The sequence below is a fragment of the Vipera ursinii genome (assembly GCF_947247035.1).
Source record: "Vipera ursinii genome assembly, chromosome: 1".
Taxonomy (NCBI): Eukaryota; Metazoa; Chordata; class Lepidosauria; order Squamata; family Viperidae; genus Vipera; species Vipera ursinii.
The window spans coordinates 127,324,242-127,344,841 of NC_139512.1; the positions used below are offsets into that span (position 1 = coordinate 127,324,242).

A 20,600-nucleotide genomic window follows, 5' to 3' on the forward strand; every position below is an offset into this window, starting at 1 on the left:
AGATTAAAACTAGGCTGAATATCAGAAAAAATTGGTGGGCATATTGAAAACTTTTTTGGGAAAAAGAAATTGAACATTTGGGGGATTCTTTTAGGTTGGCATAAAGATGAAGTGCCAAGGGGTGGAGGAGTTCCCTGATCAAAAGCAGTGTTTTGTGTTTTACCATTTCTTTGGGTGGTGGCTTGATAGCCTTCAGCAGCCCCATCATGTTCACTCAGTAAATTAGTTACTGTGACTCTGACAGCTGATAGTACATAACAGCATAAACTCATTCCCAGAGGCATTCTTGTAGAGAACGGATGGGTACTCAACAGCTACGATATTAACTAAGTTATTTTTCCCTGGATTCAAAGATTCAAGAAACAAAATAAATGGAATTTATGATTTCATCCTTTCTTACCAAATCAATAGAGGCACACATATCAGAACCTGTTTCACACTAAACCTATATCAGAGCAGATCTGGATAATTCTGTTTCTTCTATGAAAGTGAGCTTCTACTCTCAGAGAAGTGAATAGAAGAACCCTGTAGTTACCACTAGTCAATGTTGCATAGAATGCTGGGGGGGGGGGAACCCTGCTTATATGCTTATAAACCACAGTCGATCTCAGATCTTCATTCATGTTTCTCTTGCATCTTTGTAATCCATTGCTTGAAGAATGAGGGATAAGTTGCAAATGTTGTTGTGTTAATGCAGCTGCTGTTCTGTATTTTGTGGGATTCTTTAGCAATAGCTCTGATGACAAAACTAAACTCTACCATTTGCCCAAGAATTGAACAATTAGTATTTTCTTAAGTTTGACCAGCAGCCCTGCAAGGATATGCTGAATTATTTCTCTACCAGTTGCATTGACAAATGGCCCTACTTTAGCAAAAACTGGAATTTGCAGGAAATGTTTGAAATGGTGCCCTCAAAGTGGGTGAGCCAGTCGTGGTAATGAGTAAAATTTCTACACTCCTCTATTCATGAAGTTATGCTTGGCTCTGGAGCATCTCTGCAAGAATGTGTTCCTTGGCGGCTTGTGCTTGTCCACTGTAAAAGTCATGCTAAATCCTTTATAAGCAGGTCATTGATTTCAATGTTAGTCACTCCACAGCATGAATAGAAGGGAATTGTGGCTTCGACTGTCTAAAGAGGCCCATCATTGCAGGAAATACACCAGTACAATTCTTGCTTTGATCCCTACATGCATCCCATTTTGCAAATGGGTTCTAGGAATGCAGTTTCTACCATGAAAAGAACTTGGATATGAAGCTCAGGAGCTTCTCGCAGTGAAAGTCTTGCTATTGACTTTAGTATCCACCTCATCTAGGAACATTTGTTCCAGATAAAAGCAACTAAAACCCTATAGAAAAAATGTATAATCCTGGGACCCCTGGAATCATGCTTTAGGTATTTCATGAAAAGATCGCCATAGGCCAATGTATTTCATATATTGGACTGATCCAATGAAACAAGGTTTGCAGCAGGAAGACATTCCTGCAACATGCCTTATACACTTCTCTACTAGGAGACAGAAACCTTAGGAAATTTTCTGAAAGCAGTTAGGAGAATTGGCTTTAAAGCTTACAAGAAGTTAAACTAATTCTTGGTCCATGAAAAAAATGTGACAAGAAGTGGTATCATTACAAGCATGGATATTAAACTCATGGAAGTAAGCTTATACAAAATTAGAATCTAAATGAATTTTGTCTTGCAGTAACACTTGCCTGCTATTATATTCTTTTAAAAGAAACTGTACAGGCTGAACTACAGTATAAACCTGCAGCAGGAAAAATTTCTGCTCTTCCAGGAAGATACATCCATGTCCCCAAAATGAGATAACCCACCAACAACAGGAGAAAACTACTGGGACACATCACCATGCTAATACTTTCCCTGTCCCAAACACCTCTTGTAGAAAACAGATATATCTTTTCTGCTATTGAAGCAGTTTTTAGCTAACAGCAAATATTTAGTAATAGATGTTGAATGGTTTTTCAAAACCTGTTAGGAAAAGCGTTTCCTCCCCTCTCTTAAAGAAAGTCAGCCTCTGTGGTTTTTTTTTCACCTGTTAAAGAATTCTACCCATGTTCCTCATTATCTGCTCCACTGCTAAATCTCCAGTCCTCCAATTAACGTGCTCCCATGCTTCGGACAACTACCTGCTTTTTCTTTTAATCTGATCTTATTTCTCTATAGGAATTCTGCTAGCCAATTGAAATCTCTCCCTCATTTTGCTGGCAAAAGGAGCTTAAGCTCCCATCTGGCTTTTTAAAACTCTCCTATTCTGGGTGCACTCATTTTTTCCACTACAATTGCAGCCACTGCCCTCTAAATACAAGGATGACATTATATACACAACAATTAATACTTTCTTTTTTTTATGATTGTGCCTTCTCTCTTCAGAATTACCACAGTATGTTTTCAGATCTGAGTTTGTCTTAGACACCCCCCCCCCAGGTTTTCTGGTGAAATTGGCAAAGGCCTGTATTATTAGGACAGAAGCCAACTTGTTTAGTGGAATTTCCTGTCTGATTTTAATCCCTTCTCTCCCCCCCACCCCGTATTTTACCCCTCCTTTAAAGTGAGACGAAGGAAAGCTTTTTTAATTACCCTGCCATGGGTTTCCCCTTTCAGGATATTATTATTCTTATTAAGTACTTCCTCTTGGGAAGAAGCGGAGAGCGGAACCTGGGAAGGATGGTGGAACAGTCAAGACTTGTGTCCTTATTGTATTTTAATAACTTTCAGATTGGAGGAATGCTTAGGCATACGTTTTGGCATGACGACCAAGCAACTAAGCAGTTCCAAGGCTGTTAGTTCTTTGCAGCTTTGGACCTGTAGAATTAATGAGTTGCTGATTTAAAAACCCTCTGGCTTGAATTTTCTGCTTCACTGGATTTGCTGTTTGTTAGCTTGGATACAGCATCCACAGTGGTAAACTTAGACATTTCTGTATACATTTGCCAGATGATCACCTGAAGGCTGGGCTGTCTCTTCAGTAATTACACAGCCCCCAAAAGGAAGATCCTCCCAAGAGCTGCTCTGCATGTTGCCTGGTACCCCAGACTTATTTTCTTTTTTTCCCCCTCCTCACAATAGGGAAAAATTGGAAAGCAGCCAATAGATAGAGAAAGATATATCCTAAGTGATGAAGTGGCAGAGAAGCACTATCGCTTATGCTCTTGAGAGCTCCCACAGCTACTGGCTTAATGCACGCCACAGGTTTCTATGCAGTCTTCCCCACACCCCACACCCCTCCAATTATTTGGCACAAGAAAAAAATAGCCTCTGGATAGGGTGAGATTCCATATGCAGGAAAAGATCCAATCAGCCAGGAAAGCAACCTTATTCTTGCTGATGCCTTGTCAGTTTTTACCACCGAGCCCTGCCTAGCTTCCTCCGAATGGAAACACCATTTTGATAGGGTAGTTGAGCAAAAGCCAGGCATTCCAGCATCCCAATTATCCACAATGGGGGAGGGGACAAGTGATAAAAAACACATTGCCCTGCAAATTCTACCCATCCTGGTGATGCAGTAATGAAAAATAAAAAATAAAACTTGGGTTCTGAAGCCACAACTCAACTTTCCTCATCGTGGCTGGCTGCAGGTGCCTCTGCCAAGGATTCTTGTACTCAGTTGAAGGAGATTACTTACCAAATCCAAAAAGATGGGCAGATTATAATTTTAAGTAAGAAAAGAAACTCTACAAGGAAAGGTCATATGAAATTCAATACAAAGCTTAAAACTGCCTAACAGGACCAGTAACTCCAAATAAGAATTTGAGATGGGGAGATCATACTGGACAGCCACACATGCAAAAATAATGTAGGTGTCCAGGTGGATTACAAGTTGAACCTTAGCCAACACAGCCAAATATTTCATTTGTTGTTGTTGTAGTTGTTGTTGTTTGTAAGAGGACCAAGAGAACAAGGTCATTCCTCTCTGTTTAGCATTGGTCAGTCCACACTTGGGATATTGTATCTGAGCACTGCATTTTAGGAAATCCATGAACAAACTGGGATATGTCCAAAGGAAAGCAACCAATGTGATAAGGGGTCTTGGGGGACTCGGGTGCCTAAGAACCACTAAGAAGAAGTCAGAATGGCGTTGTTCAGCATTGCATAAGCCAGGATAAGAAACAATGGATTTAAGAGTATGCAGAACTGAATTGGCATCATAATGGTAAATGCTGTCCAACAACAGAGCAGATGACCTCAAGATGCAATGGACTTTCCTTCACTAAAAGTATTTAAATAGAGAATGGTTGGCCATCTGCTGGGGATGTTGTAATAGTAGATTCCTGCACTGAGGAGGACTAGATAATCATCAAGAGACCTTCCAGTCTTTTCGTTTTATTCTTTTGAAATAGCAGATGGACTAGCATTTTTTGATGGTGTTAATAACATTGATGATGGCTTCTGGAGTTTACTTATACATGCACATTCTGTGAGGTTGCTGCCTGTCCTTTTCATTGTATAGCTGACAGAAGACCCACTCACTATATAACTATCAAGAATCTCAACAGCAACCAGCAACCTGCACAAACTATACATTGCTGTAAGGTTCTCAGGCCAATCAAAATAGAGCATCTCTGTATTTTTAAAACCACTCTGAAATCTGCATAAACACAAGGACACAAGAGAATGCAAACGCACAGAGTGCAAGAGGACGAATGAATAGTGATGCCAGAGTTTCAAAACTCCCGAGAGCCAGCCAATCAAGCAGACTTCTCAGTGTCAAACCAAATCAAAGCCTGTTAACTTTTGGAGGAAGATGTAATAGCTACACAACATTGATAATGGGCTGCTGAATCTAGCTGTGCATTCTGTGTCTTATTTTTATTTATTTATTTGGCCTATTAATTTTGGAGCTTTTAGAGTGCTTTTGAAGATGAAGACACTCGCTGCATATGTAAAGATATCCTGAATCTCAACATTAATGAGAATCAAAAACATGCACATAAGCACATGGATGTTTCAGATCAGCAGACCAACTGAGCCAAGATATTCTAGTATTTTATGCACATACATCACTTGTGTGCATCCATATGATGTATAAATGTAAGAACAGAAGTGCATGTGCCTGTACAAAATAGATCCTTGATCTTATCTCTAGCATTCCTCCCCATTTTGGGGGCAGGGGAGGGCTTGAAAGCCATGAGTGTTAATCTACAGCAAGTCCAGGCTATCTATGTACCAAAAAAATGGTGATAACTTACCTTCCAGGTAATCAGACAAATGACAATTAGATTTGTCTCTGGTCTTCTTTTGTATCCTGCTGGCCTGAGCATCATCTCCATGCTACATAAGTGTATGCCATGACTATGTGTAGCCTTGGAGCCAGTAGTCTTGTGTTTGACCCAACTGAAGCTATCAACAATTTACTTGCTCATGTCTGAAGATGTGGACCATGATGCTTGGGAAGTGGAGAGCCATGGCAATAGTGGTGGATGAATCCACTGTAGGATAGCACAAGTGGGGCTCCTCTGGTGAGAAGTGACATACAAAGGAAATTGTAAGATGTTTCTGTCTTTTCTCCATTCCTTGTAATAACTTATTTCTCTCTGTGCACAAACCAACTCTTCTAATGCTTCAGAGATAACCAATGCCTCACTATATTTCTATTTCTCAAAGTTCTCAAAGTCTGAACTTTGGCCTGCTTGACTAAATCCCTAGGGGCTTGAGCTATCAGATTGTTATTAGTTATTAGTCCCTGCTTCTATTTCCTTTAAATCTTCTTGCATGTGAGCTTCTCAGTGAGCTCACTATTCATCCATTCTTAAACCTTTCCCCATTCTTCTTTCTCACAGGGATCATTTGGACCTGTATTTTCCCCCTTGTAGTTTTAAGGAGCTTCCATTCCCCTGAGGCTTGCTTGTCGTTTAGTATTTTAGTATGCTGCTTAACTTTTGTTTGAGTTCATTCCTGATCCTCATTCCTGAAATCCAAGCTATGTCTTGAACTCTGGTATGGCATGGTCCCTTTCTCCCAAAATGCCCTAGATCTCAGAAACACAGTATTCTGAGTTCAATAACTACATGACTAAGTAGTTTTTATAAACTACTTAGTTTATTTAAAAAAAAAACACCTGGGGAAATGGTGTACTGATAGCCCTAAAAAAGTTCATCCAAAGCTTTAAATACCACTACGTATAATATTATGCCATAGCTTTCTTACTTATTAGGTTCCAGTCTCCATTCGTGGACACCTTATATTCCCTTCCTTAAATAACTAAAAACATCCAGAATTTTTGAAGGCTTTCTTAATCATTGCTCCCCCTACCCCAGCATCTATTGGGATGTGTTTTAGCAGCTTGTGGGCCTGAATTGATTTTTTGCAGGATCTCCAAAAGGTGTTATTTACTTCCTTTTGTTCCTTTTTTTTTTTTTGGTCATAGGATTCAGTGACACAATTGGGGAATGAAATCTGGAAGTTCCAAATAGAAGACCCAAGTTTTTTAAGTGTAGTAACCATTTAGTAAACAAAAAATGGGCCTGAATAAAGGTGTGTTACAGATCTCCAGCCAATGGGAGCATTACAAAGCTATTTAAGGAGTACATTGTTCCATGGTTTCCTGTGTCTTTTTCAGAAGCAGCTGACATCGGTTCACAGACATAACAACTGAACAAAAACTGCTTATAATGCAGTAATATGAATATACCTTGGCATGACTTTCTGACATGCCAGGTTACATGGCTTCACCACACTTTCCAGACAAATGTTTTGTGGTACAAGCCTCAACTAGAAAAGGAGCAGCTAAAAGGCAACACAGACACATTATGTCTGAGTGATTTCAGCATTAATATCTATAATGTATAGCCCCATATAAGGCAACGCCTTGGGGGAGCTCCACACGTTGAAGTTGTGGGGAAATCCCATTATTAGATTCATATTTCCTGCAGCACCTATCTGGAATGTGGATTTCTCACTCAGAGACTCGCACGTACCTGCTCATCTTGGCTTTTGGTACTATTCACTAAGACAGAGTTGTAGAATCTACAGCTTTCCAGATACTGCTGCATTATAGTTTTTGGCGGCTACCTCAGTTGTCAGAGATGATAAGATTTGGAGTTCAGCAACACTTTGAGCTCAGCTTCCTTCTAGATCATTATATTCTTTGGAACTAAACCTACAGTATGTCTTTGTCTCTTTATGTAAGTCAGTGATGCTGGGAAAGAGCTCTGGAACATGAGAATCCTGTGATATTTGTAAGGATTGATAGGATCTCCTATTCTGTAAGATTCTCCATGGCATTGGTGGATGAAGTTGTCCACTGATAGTGAATGTACAGTTTTCACTGTGAGGATGGCACTCCTTCACCCCACATCATAATGAATACTTAAAAGCTGTGATAGTTTTGATTAGGATGAATTAAATAAGACACTGTCAAACAAAGCAAACATGACCATGGCTGATGGCTTGATTAGCCAGAAGAAAATGCCTATTCTTTTATTATTATTATTATTATTATTATTAAAGAGTTTTACAAGAAAATTTTTACAATACATATCCCCAAAGCCCACTTTATCATACAATCTTTAACTAATTCTGTTTCCGAGTCCAATTCAATTAAAACATTATATATTCTCTTTATATGTGCACGATTTAAATCTCTAATTTGTTTTACTAATTTTTCATCTGTAATTGTGATGCCAACCTTCTGATCCAGCTTCCACCTAGCTTTCAGTTGGGTGTATTGGAACCAAGAGTAACTTATGTTTTCTTGTTTTAACTCATCTAATGATTTAAGTTGCCAATTATTCCCTTCCAATCTAAGTAATTCCTTATAGGAAAACATATCCAAACTCACTCCCATAGATACACCTTCTATCGCGTGTCCGGGAATTCCCCAAATCGGTATTTTATAATTTAACTTATAATGATACTTTTTCCAGACACACAGCAAGGCACTTCTAAGAATATGAGATTTAAAAGCCCTGTCCACCTTTTTATCATAAAGCAAATATGCATGCCATCCATATACCAAATCCCAACCCTCAAGGTGAAGTATTCTTTGGTTAAGCCAATCGCTAACCCATGTCAAGACCACCGCATCATAATACAATTTCAAGTTAGGCGCCTTGAGTCCCCCTCTTTCCCTAGCATCTTGCAGAATCTTAAATTTAACTCCTGGTTTTGAAAATGCCTATTCTTATTCCCCATTTAAATCTTTATTCTTATTACCCCATTTGTAATTGGCTTGAATTCTGGTCCAAGCACGTTCATAGATGTGTAAATAGATACGACCAAGAGATCTGTTTCTCTCTTGAGGGTGGTATAATAGTTAGGGGAATTGCTTAGTATCAGTTTGAGACATGTTCTCTCTTTATGTCCTCTCTTGGTCAATGGGTAAAGATAAGAAAACTATCAGGTGGTAACTGACTGTGCTGTTCATATGCATGGTCAGTAAAGGGTTGTCTGTAATATCCTGCTGGGTGGCAAGATAATGTTATCGTTGCCCCCTTTTTTTTACTTGAACAAGTTCTTTCCTCTTAGCAGGACTTTATTCATTCATTCATTCATTCATTCAACATATATTTTTGAGACTGCTAATTCCAAAAGGAAAGTGGTGTCTCACAATATTTAAAATACACATTTTTTTTTAAAAAAAAAGGCAGACAAAACAATATCAATAACATTCAGAAAATGTTTGACAGGGTCCTACAAACATCCTAACTCCAGATCTGGTAGCAGAGCCAGATGGAACACTCAAGAGAGTAAATGTAGAGTAACTCTGGAGGATGTTCCTGACAGTAGGGGCTATGTCAGAGAAGACATGCTTCCTTGGTCTTACAAGATGACAACTTTTAATTGAGGGGACCTGGCGTATGCTCACTCTGACTAAGAAGCCTGAACAGGTAGAAACCACTGTGAAGGCAAGTGGTCCCTTGGATAATCCAGCTCCATGCTATAAAAAGCTTTATAGCTAATGTTCAACACCTTGAATTCCACCTGGAAGCTGACTGGCAACCAATGCAGCACATGCACAGTGACGTCACATCAGAATAGCTGGGACAACATTATGGCCTGTGCTGCTGCATTTTGCATCAGCTGTATCTTCTGGATGGTCTTCAAAACCATCCTAATGTAGAGTGCATTGAAGTAGTCCAATTGTGAGATGCTTGGGGCAAGAGTGACCATCTGAAGATATCCCAGTTGAGGAAAGGACACAATTGACATATCAGGTGAACCTATGCAAGGACCTTCAATGCACTCTACTTTAGGATGCAGTTTGATAGAAGAACCCCTTCTGTCATTGAGAGAAGAATTGACCAGAAAATAATTATAGTCTTGATTTTGTTTAAACTCTCTTTTTACATATCGGCTAAATATCTGGTCCTACATTGTACTGAAGATAAAAATGAATACATTTGGAATCTCTTGTTTCTTTATGAGTTTATGATCTTGAATATATGCACCCATTAAAATCAGAAATACAGGTAAAAAGACTACAGCAAAACTTCAAGGCCCAAACTATGCTTATTGCCAAATCATTCCTATTGAAAAAGATAGTGCGTCTGGACTCCTCTTAGTTTTGGGATAAGTAGATGATTCTTGGATGCTAATATTACAATTAAGTTAACTTCAACATATAAGAAATGTCCTTGATGCTCTCTTGATCACCCCTGCTCATTTTACTCCTTAGGCCTGTCCTGATGGCACTATTAATTCATAACTTATACAGTTAATATATTTTCTCAATTCTTTGTTTCTTCAGACTAGGATGAATCCTAAATCCTGCTCTTTAGCTGCTTAGTGAACAAAAGTGAGAAAGATCCCTTGAGTTCCTCCTGAAGGTCACCCTACTACCAAGCTGCTGAGAAAAGAAGAAAAAGATTAGAAAAGTCAGAATGAGACGAATGAAATTACCACCCCTGTAATTAAAATGATTCAGTTTCATTGCAGGATTCCATTAAGAGGCTTATCAGACTCCTAGTTGTGTACTTGATTGTCCTATTGCTGCAATTTTTTTGCAACATGTCCAGTGTCAATACACAGTGGAATAACTGTTAAACCTCCAAAGAAAAGGGAAAAAATACATTAATATAGATGTATTATGGATTTACAGACACATATACACACTCTGGTTTCTCTCTACACATTAATCTGATATTACTCAAAGGACTTGTGTAGTAGGAATCTTTTAAATAAAGATGCAGCCAAAATCTTCCCAAACCAAAAATGCAGAATGACCCTGTTTGATGTCAAATAAAAACAAAATCTTATTTACAGTCCAGTTTTACAAGAGCTAAACATTTTGATGCCAATCTCAATACTAAACCAAATCCTGCTTATGGTTTTTAGCATCAAGAGTGGAGAACTAGTGCAGAATGCCCTTCTTTACCAGTTAAAAAAACTGATAGAGGAGGTCTTGAAAATGTACTTGTGTTGTAGCAAAACCAATAGGTGCTACCCCTTCCCAAAGGACAAAAGATTATTCTCTCTTCAAAAGGAAGATTAGACTGAAAACATCTTATAAATCCAAAACTGGGCATGCCCAGTTTTCCGATCCTGTCAGCTGCAATTGCTGACTCTCACTGAAAACAATCCTGGACAAATTTATGTATATGATGCACATACGTGTTAATTGCACACATGTGTAATGTGTGTAATTGCACACTAACAATTACACGTTGCCGCACTGAACATCAGCTCCTTGACTGGATGCCTCCATGAATTTGCAGAAATGCTAAAGCGAGGCGAGGTGCAGATTGTGATGGCAAGGGCAAAAGACTTGTGGCATTGGTAAAGTATACAAACTAATCTACCACAGCTTGTCCAACAACAAAGGCATGGCTATTATAATAGACACTGATCTGCACAGCCATGTTGCTGAGGTCCATCAACACTATGACCACCTTGTGTTAACTGTTGTATGTTGCTGCCCATTGATTACATGTTTTCTTGTCCTATGCTGCACAAATAGGATGTGCCAAAGAAATTTTTGCAAAGGCCTAAAGCTTTTTTAGAAAGAGGTCAACTACAAGCACGTTTGAATTGTCTTCTTCCACATCCACAATATTGCATAAGTAATTTCCAGACAACGAAGTGTCACATGAAATATCCAATTCAACTACAAAAAGTTACGGCAAGTTGTTTAAGGAGTTGCACAAATGCTCTTTTTATAACTCTATGCATTTGTACAAATGAATCTGAAGCAGTGAATAGCACCTTCTAGTAGGTTTGTTTTTAGAAACAGAGTTCAAATGCCCACTTTTAGAACAACATGAAGGACACTCTATTTCTCACAGCATTTTTAAAAATTTCTGCTTGGTGCAGTGATGCACAGCATGCAACTTTCTAATTTCTGCTACATTTCCAATTTCTGCCTAGCCAATAGTGGGAGATGCTGGGTGATGAAGAATGACATGTTATGTATTCGGGTGGCTAAGTATTTGCCTTTTTATTGTAAATTGCTTTGATATGTTTTATAAGAAGTAGAACTCTATTTATATAAGGAAATTAAACTAAGAAATACTGTTTCTATCTCATCTGAACCTTATTGTCTACTGGAAATGTATTTATTTTATTTCTCTGATATTCTGCCTTTCCTCCAGGAACTCAGGGGGGTGTACATAAACAAGAGAGAGAGACAGAGAGAGTGAGTGAGTGGGAGAGAGACAGACAGAGACAGAGACAAGAGAGAGAGAGAGAGAGACTAGCGCAAAGGTACTCAATATATTTCTTGAAGGTGGATATGAAGCTGGGTTTCCCAAGTCTACACCTTAACAAAATGTGATACTGGCTCTCAAAACTGTCTTGGATCCTGCACTTGTTTTTTGCCAGTTCTGAAACAATTCTGGCTAAAATCAGATAACACTACATAGTATCTTAACATAGTTAATTCCCTCCTCAGTTCAGGAGTCTTCAAAGCAGAATGAAAAGCTTTAGTTCAGATCCAACCATTAATGGACTTAGTAGGCATTGAGCCCAGTGATTGGGATATTCACAAGGAAGCACTACTGTAGCTGTTGAGACTGGGTAGTTCTCTCACTACCAACGACTACAGGTGTTTGCAAGACATGAGTGTGTATTTGACAGGTTCACCTATGGCAGGGGTATCAAACTGGCAGCCCATGGGCCAGATGTGTCATGCACAGGCCACGCCCATCCCAGCTCCAGAAAGGCAAAAAAACATCACAATACATCATGTGACGTGATCACGTTTGACACACCATTTAGTAATGAAACAAACAGCTTAAGAGAAGGACAAAGCCCAGTCAGTGACTTGATATTTCATGATACTGGGTAATACATGGTCTATTGTGAAAAAATGAATATTTATCAGAATTAAAAAAGAATAGTGTACTTCTACTCACTGTGTTATATGGAAATAAGTATTGAATATATGTGATGAAACATAAACTGAAGGGGACGGTAAAACTGAAAAAAAGGCAAAGAATGGATTGGTGCTGAATGCATGTAGACTGAGTACAATGCAAGTGAACAGAATAAAAGAAATATATTTAGATTTTTTGGTCATAAAAAAAAGAATGAAAATTAAATCCCAAAATGTATCTACAAAGGAACAGTGAATGAACTGAGAGGAATGGAACAACCAGAGAAGTTATGGTTAGAAGGGGTTGATGACATCCTTAAAAAAAAGAGAGGCAAAAAAGTTTAAAGAAGAAAAGGTAATATAGAATATGAAACCCCAAAGATGCTTTTTCATGCGGCAACTGGATTTTCTTGTTTTTCTTTGAAGACATTTCACTTTTCATCCAAGAAGCTTCTTCAGCTCTTTTTATACTCCTTGCAGACAGCTGGTCATTTGCATTCTTATAGAGAGTCGTTGAGGCCACCTGGAGATTTATCTGTATTGTCAGAGTCACCTGAGTAGTGCAAATGGGTGTGGAGCCGCCTTGGAACTGTTGAAAAGACTGTGTTGTAGACTGACCAAAAAGTGGACTTCGCTGTCTTCGAAAGAGTGGCCTTTTTCTTTTTTCTTTTTCTGCATTTCATCTTGCCTTTAGATTAAGGGTGGGGGGGAGATATTACTTTCAAGGAGGTTAAATAGAGAAATGAAACCTCTTCGATTCAGCTGAAGACCATGGGAGCCTGAATCCTTGTCAAGGACACCAGAACAGGTGTGGATTTGAAGCAGGCAGTTCCTATAACAAAGTGAACTTGTTGATATGAATTACATAAGACATTGGGGGTTTGGCTCGGAAAATTATTGTTTAATTGGTATTGGAACCTCAGAGCTAGTTTTGCTTCAACAAAACCATGCAGTGTATTCAATAAGCAGTAAGATTTTCAGAAATGGAATGAACCTGGAGTTTTATTTGGATTCTCAAGCTGGATGTTGACAGATGGATTGTAAGAAAGAAATGGAGAGGTCTAGTGAAGAATATTACTGTAAATTAGTTTTAGATTATTCCTTATCTTTTCCTTTCTTTTAATCTTTATCACTGATGTCTGATGCTATGGCATTCATGTAGTTTTCCTTGAGAGGCTACAAGCATATAGGCATCCCAGTTACCCTCCTAGATGGTAACGTATCCTAGATGCACAAATTCCACTATGTGCATTTATGATGCTGTTTGCATAATCTGCTATTTTCAAATGAGTGGAATCAGATGCCACCCAAAAAAAACCGTCTCTCACTTCTGAAAGGGAAATCCAACTTAATGCACTGTCATTAAAGACCTGAGGTATATTATCAGAGAAGAGAATAGAGAAGGGGTCAGAGAAGGTCTCAGACAAAGTGGGAGTGAGCTGGGTCACAGCCGCATGACAGAGCATATCGTCTTGGTCTGCCTGTGGGATTCTCCTCAGATGAAGTCACAATTACCACACTGAATATTAACATGCTGGGAAAGCCTTCTTGTAGAACCTTCATCTGACTAAGAATGAGAACACAGGGAGGAAAGACAACTAATTTACAGTTACTCTGACTTAACCTGTGATCAAAACTCCATTAGAGGCTTACATTTAATAACATTTAAAGTAAAAATTACTTATTTGAAGTAGTTTACAAAATATGCCCAGTGAGTAATGTATGTAGTTTACTCCAACAAAGATAATAATGTGGTTGCTAATTATACTCTGTCTGCATACTGAAAGCCAGAGGTAACTGTGCAGCTTAATACACATACATACACACTTATTCTTAGATGCCAGGGTTTTGTTTTGTTTTTAAGAAAAATATTCCCCTCCTTCATCATCCCACATTGCCTTTCTACGGGTAAAACAACAGTCCTCTGTGAAAACATATATTCTATGCTCTTCTCAAGATCATCGATAGTTCGTGGCAATTATTATTGGAGAAACTTCTACTTTATCATAAGAAATGGTATTGGCATTTCATTTACCTCCTGATGTGTAATACTTAAGCTTCATATTTGGACAGAGCTAAGTCAAATAAGGGGAATTAAAATTATTTTAGGTAGATAGGCCTGTTCAATTAGCCTGCCACAGACACATGCTGGTGGTGCAGTGGTTAAATGCAGTATTGCAGGCAAACTCTGCCTGCAGCCTGGAGTTCGATCTTGGTGGAGCTCAAGGTTGACTCGGCTTTCCATCTTTCCGAAGTCGATAAAATGATCAAAATTGTTGGGGGCAATATGCTGACATCATAAACCATCCAGAGAGTGCTGTAAAGCACTATGGAGAGGTATGTAAGTCTACGTGCTATTGCTACTGCTAAATGCTGGACTGTCTCCAGTTCCAGAAAAAGCTTGTATCTGGTGGGCAGCTTGGCCCTGGTTGAATCCTGGAATGGATGCATGTCTGAGATCTTGGACTGGATTACTCCTATGCGGCCTCTCTGTGCCAATCCTGGGTTCACAATGGTTTTCTGGCTCCAAGAAAAAGGCAAAAAGGTGAACTCAACCAGAGTAAGAGCCCATTTTCAGGCCTCATTGTAGTTACAAGGTTGGTGAAACATTGCTATTTCTCCACCTCAGTGCAAATTCTGATGGCTACCCTGAGACCCTGTTTAGAGTGATCCATTTGCTACTGTTTAACGTGACCACAAGACCACTTATAGAGCCACAGTGAGAAATGTTCACACTATCCGGCAGAAAGTCACTTACATTCACTTGGAGATGGACTCTGGCAGACAATCAAATTAATTTGATTAATAAAATGATTAAGCCCAATTGTATAAATGAATGTTATTTGGAAATATATAAATTATATCTAATTGGGACCTTACTCAGTGGGTAGTTGGATGTGTAGATATGCAGCGGGAAGCTTGACCTACTGAAATTCTCAGTTGTTGGGCAGCTCTCATCTGCGCTCATGGCTGTACTTTAGGGAGCACTAATACACATTGCAATATTTCTTATAAATCAGAGTGTTTTCAGGCCACTTTCTTTGGATGCAATTTATGAATGAAAACAATATGGCCAATTCAGGCTGCTTTTTCAGAACTGGAGCTCAGGTCATCTCTAGCCTGTGCTTCTGATACACAGACTTCGCATTTCACTGCTAGTTTTTTTCCATATCTAGGTAAATATTTCCAGGTTTCTCACTATGTTCATGTGTGTATTTTTGTGTGCAAGTGTGTGTGTGTGTGTGTGCGCGCAGTGCGTGCACACACAGTCACCTTTTAGGGAAAGGTGCTTCCTGGCAGTTGAAATGATGTGGCTTCTGCCAAGCTCTGTCAACTCTGATTTGTGTTAGGAGTCTAGCATTCCTTGGTGCTTCCTATCATCTCCCTGAGTTCAAAGAGCCCTTAGTTGCTTGTCTTTGTCAAAAACCCTGTAGGAGATCTTTTATGTCGAAGATGTAGGATTTCTCCCCATGACTTTGATTATTTATTCATTCCACTTCTCTGGTGTACTCTAGGGCTGCTATCACTAAGACCCCTTGTCTGCCTCGCACTTGCTCTAAAATGCATGGAGCTTTACTGCCTTTGAAACTATGGGTTTAAAAAAATAAAATAAGATACGGTGAAGAAGTGTGCTCTTTTTTTTGAACTTCTTTTTCTTTTCTTTTTTTTTCCATCCACAGTTCCACAGCACATTTTTCCAGCCTTCCATTCTCCTTTGCCAATTGACATGCGTCACCAAGAAGGAAGATACCATTATGAGCCTCACTCCCTTCATGCAATTCATGGGTAAGTCTTGCAAGTTCACTTTCATAGCATAGCCTTTCTTGCATTTTATGATGTAGAGAAGAAATACATCTGTTACGGCTGCCTTTCCCTTTAGGAAGGCTAAAGGGGTTTCTCAAAAGCCTTTGGCTGAACTTCTGTAGCACATGGGAGCTATACTGTGATCTCTAATGGGCAAATAAGGGGAAGGCTGTGCTAGTGTAGCAAGTAAGGCATTTTTATTCAGTGACCAACTCATTGTATTCCTGGCTTCGCCAAAAGCTGTCATTCCACTCTAAATAATTCTATTGCTGGTCATCTGTGTGATCGTTAGATGGGAGATCACATCATTGTGTCTGAATGCATTGATTCAGAATCCAGCATTCTAATGATATACAGTCTTCTTTTCAAAAAGCAAGTTTCTAGTCCTTTCTGTTGGAGATGTGAATATAGATAATACTGGGTTGACTCAGTGTCTGGGGCTAAGCTATTGTTACAGGAATGCCAGGTTTTTTTATCTTCTTGTTCTTTCTATTAACGAGTGTAAATTGAATAAATTACACGAATACTCAAATCTCTGCAAATAAACCCATGTGCTCTAGTGAATTTAAGAGTTCAGTGTTGATGACTGCATCAGTGCCATTCAGTGCAATCAATAACATAAAACTGGAAGCAAGAAGCAATGGAATTTGTGGAATAATAATCTAAAACATGGGTTATTAGGTGCTATTTTGAGTAGAAACAATTGTTCCCTCTGCTAATACATCAACATGCTGCAATTACATATTATTACATATATATTATGCTTCTGGAAAAATGAATTCTGTGGCTTTCAGAATTGTGCACAAAAAGTAAGTTGCATATTTAATTTTCCCGTGAATGGTCTATGCTGTGGGTATAGAAGTATTGATAATTTAAACACTATTTTGCATATTTCATTCTGTATTGCCAAGGCAAGTAGAGTGATAAGGAAGTACATAGGCAATAAGGGCTCAGGCACTGGAAATATTTATCTTTCTGTCTGAGATTTTAGCCAATTTTGCTTTCAAGATTGCTTTTGAAACCATGCAGTCTACAAAACTTAACAACAGCAACCAAGAATTGAGGTTCTCAATTATCTGAGCATGTACCTAGCATCGTATTATAGCCCCTTTTTCTGTACGGCACAATATGTTTGCCATGTAGATGAACTGGTTTGTTCCTTCTACTCCAGTCAACTCTGGATTAGAACCCACCATTCATCAATATTGCAAACCTTCGGTGTCTCACAGGCACACCGACTTTCCAATGAATTTGTATTTCTGAGTCTTTCTCACCGGCAAGTGATAGAGAAGGATTTGCTGTAAAGCAACACAAGACTTCGGGGAGAGAGGGGGAAAAAGTCTCTTGAGACAGGCATCAAGGGGCTTCTTAGCTGTTTCCAAATCTTGTAGCAATGGAGTGGGGGGGGGAAATAACCCTCTTTTCATCACAGCATAATGAAGAGCTGCGCAGCTGAGGGGGTTTTCCTCCCCCTTCTGGAATGTTGTTTCCGGATATTCCCCTTTTTTTGAGAAGAGGAACTGCTGTGAGGATGAAGGCAGTCTGAAGGCCTGACAGCTGGGCAATTTCATGCAATGAGGAGCTGCGGAGGTCTTTGAAAAGGGTACTAACTGCTTCATTGTTGCACAGAAATACCAGGCACAGAGCCTGGGACAGAATGTGCTTCTCTAGCTGTTCAGAGTATCCCTTGGTGGGTTTATCACAGCCTTAGCAAGCTTGTTGATTGCTGCAGCAAAACATCCCACCATTCTGAGGGAGATCATTAATAAAACCTAAGCAGTATTATTGCATGTGAGACAGCCTTTATTTTTGTGAAGGAAAGGGGGTACCCAGTAATGGAGAGTGTTTATTTCTTTACAAATAAAGCATCTAGCAGTTTCTAGTTTTGAGGCTCATTGAGATGTAATTTAAAGTGCTTCTAGACTAAAAACTGCTAGATGCTTTCTTTGTATAGAAACAAACATTTCTCCAATATTGGGTCACGAAACCTCTATAGAGTTCATTGGGATTTTACCTGAAAGCAGACTTGCCTCTGAATCCTTATTCTCTGAAAATTCTTCTGGATGTGAAGAATGGAGCCATCCAGAGCATCGAGGTAAATTCTGCAAATCCCATGCACGTGAAAACCTCTAGAAAAAAAGATACCATTCATTAAACAATTACAAATTGTTTACAATTACCAAGAATTACAAATCAGAAATTAGTAAGAAGCATCAACTGCAACAGAGGCAGGTTTTTGCCGTTTTTAATGTTTTAATGTGCTTAGTTTTATAGTTTTAATATGGTTTTGTAAGTTGCTTTAGCTTTTGATTGGGAGCCGCCCAGAGTTAGTTATAAAATGGGCAGCTTTATAAATGTTTTAAATAAATAAACTAACATTGTTGGTATTGCTCTTACACTGAAATAAATGCTGGAGATACCTAATAACCTTGTTGCTGGTATTGTTGTTGTTCCTTCTTTACTACTCATTTATCCCAGCAATTCAGAGGGTTCACTGATTAATTTTATTAGATGGGAATTAGTTAGTCCATGAACCACTGCGACCAGTTGTCCTCAAATACACCATAAATCACCCAGTGGTCTATTACATATTATCTTATTAAGCAGAGACTCTCTTTAGAGATCTATTTAATTAGTAATATATGTGCTACTAATTTCCAGCCTCTAAATACTCAATGCCCCACAAGAGTAGTTGCACCCGTTGCTAATAACTGGTTTGATTAAAAAGATGAAGGCACCAACATAGGCCAGCTCACCTAGTAGAATTCCTCTCCCTGATTGAAATGCATATTTTAACCAGATTTATTATTTAGACATGAAGTTGCAGCCAAATACACTAAAATGTTGTTTTTAACTGTTTAAAAAAGTGACATCAACATTTTCAGTTTACTTTGGTACTAGAAGGCCCATAGCAAGAAGCTGTTGGAAATTAGAGGCCTTTTCTGTCTCCTTGGCAGAAAATGTAGTGTGGAAATCAGAGAGGATGGCTTTCATTGATTCCAGACTGAAAACAACTTAAGAACAGGCTTGTATGTGTGCTAATAGAAGAACCTGGCCAAGAATGAGCCAGAATGCACCCTGTAGATGCAAACTGATAGGACATCAGGTCAGGAATAGAAATAGGAACCTGGAAGAATTCCATCATGGGTCTTCTGGCTAGTCTGGAGAAAAGAAGAAATAGGGGAGACATGATAGCAGTTTTCCAGTATTTGAGAGGCTGGCACAAAGAAGAGGGGGCCAGGCCAGGTTGTTCACCAAAGTACCAGAGGGAAGGATGGGAAACAATGGTTGGAAACTGATCAAACAGAGAAGCAACCTGGAATTAAGGAGAAACTTCCTGACAGTGAGGACAATTAACCAGTGGAACAGCTTGCCTTCAGAAATCGTGAGCGCTCCATCACTGAAGATTTTTAAGAAGAGGCTATAGACAGTTACTTGTCTGAGATGGTATAGGTTCTCCTGCTTGAGCAGGGGGCTGGACTAGAAGACCTCCAAGGTCTATTCTATTCTATTCTATTCTATTCTATTCTATTCTATTCTATTCTATTCTATTCTATTCTATTCTATTCTATTCTATTCTATTCTGCTCCAGATGAATCCACAGTAAGAGGAGCACCAGCAAAACAAATTTGATTGGCTTTCTTCTTCTCCTAAAAAAATTCTGTGGAGAGAGAGCTCTGGGCAGATGGATTTGTTTCATTAAGTGAATTAGATGTCTGGGACCTCTTTTGTCTTTTAAAATAACATGCATTTTCAGTAGTTTGAAGTTCATTACCTAGACTTTTCACATTCTGCCAGTATGACTATGCAAGCCTATCTTGTTCACAAGATACAAGTTGTGAAGTTTAACCCCTAAATGGGGTTAAAATCTATGGATTATTTATTTATTTTTTTAAAAAAAAACATTTTTATTGATTTTATTTTTATTTTAAGATAATCAAATCTTTTATTTATTTTATTATTTTATAATGTATAATTTTAAAAAATAAAAATAATTTGTTTTTGAATATTTTATTTAAATAAATAAATAAATTTAATAAATAAATAAATAAAGATATTTCAGTTCAGAACAACTACTTTGATATTCTGCTCCACAAAGGAGGCTGTAAATTACTTAAGAGAATAGTTCTTTCCATTGAAGTTTCTCTCCCTTTATTTTATTATATTTTATCATTTTATTTTTTTAAAAAAGCAAAACATTTAAGTTTGCTACATGGCAGTTGTATTTATTTTGACATTGGAACTGTTGCCCAATCATATTAGGCAATTAAAGGCCATTCTGGGTATTAAATTAGATGTTTGGCAGAACATTTTCAGATGAACATATATTATTTAATGGCACAAGCCTTTGTGAGTTGAAACTCACTTCATGAGTTATTTATTCTGTTTAATGGAAAGCTGGTACCAGGTTGTTTCTGGTTTTTGGCTACCATAAACTAACATGACTCTTCTGTTATCTGGCCATAAAAGTGACTACAGCTTGTTGTTATGCTGCTGATACAGCACCATCCTGGAATAATTCTTGTTAAA

At 38.5% G+C, this 20,600-nt stretch overlaps 1 protein-coding gene across 1 annotated transcript in view; it reads left to right on the top strand.

Moving 5' to 3' along the window:
* Window positions 1–20,600, top strand: part of GLI2 (GLI family zinc finger 2) — a gene marked incomplete at its 3' end in the record, with an annotated part of 289,571 nt that overhangs the window by 173,758 nt on the left and 95,213 nt on the right. Inside the window, exon 3 of the mRNA XM_083349844.1 lies at window positions 15,947–16,052. Coding sequence (XP_083205970.1) covers window positions 15,947–16,052 — 106 coding nt within the window. The remainder of the gene's footprint in view (window positions 1–15,946; window positions 16,053–20,600) is intronic.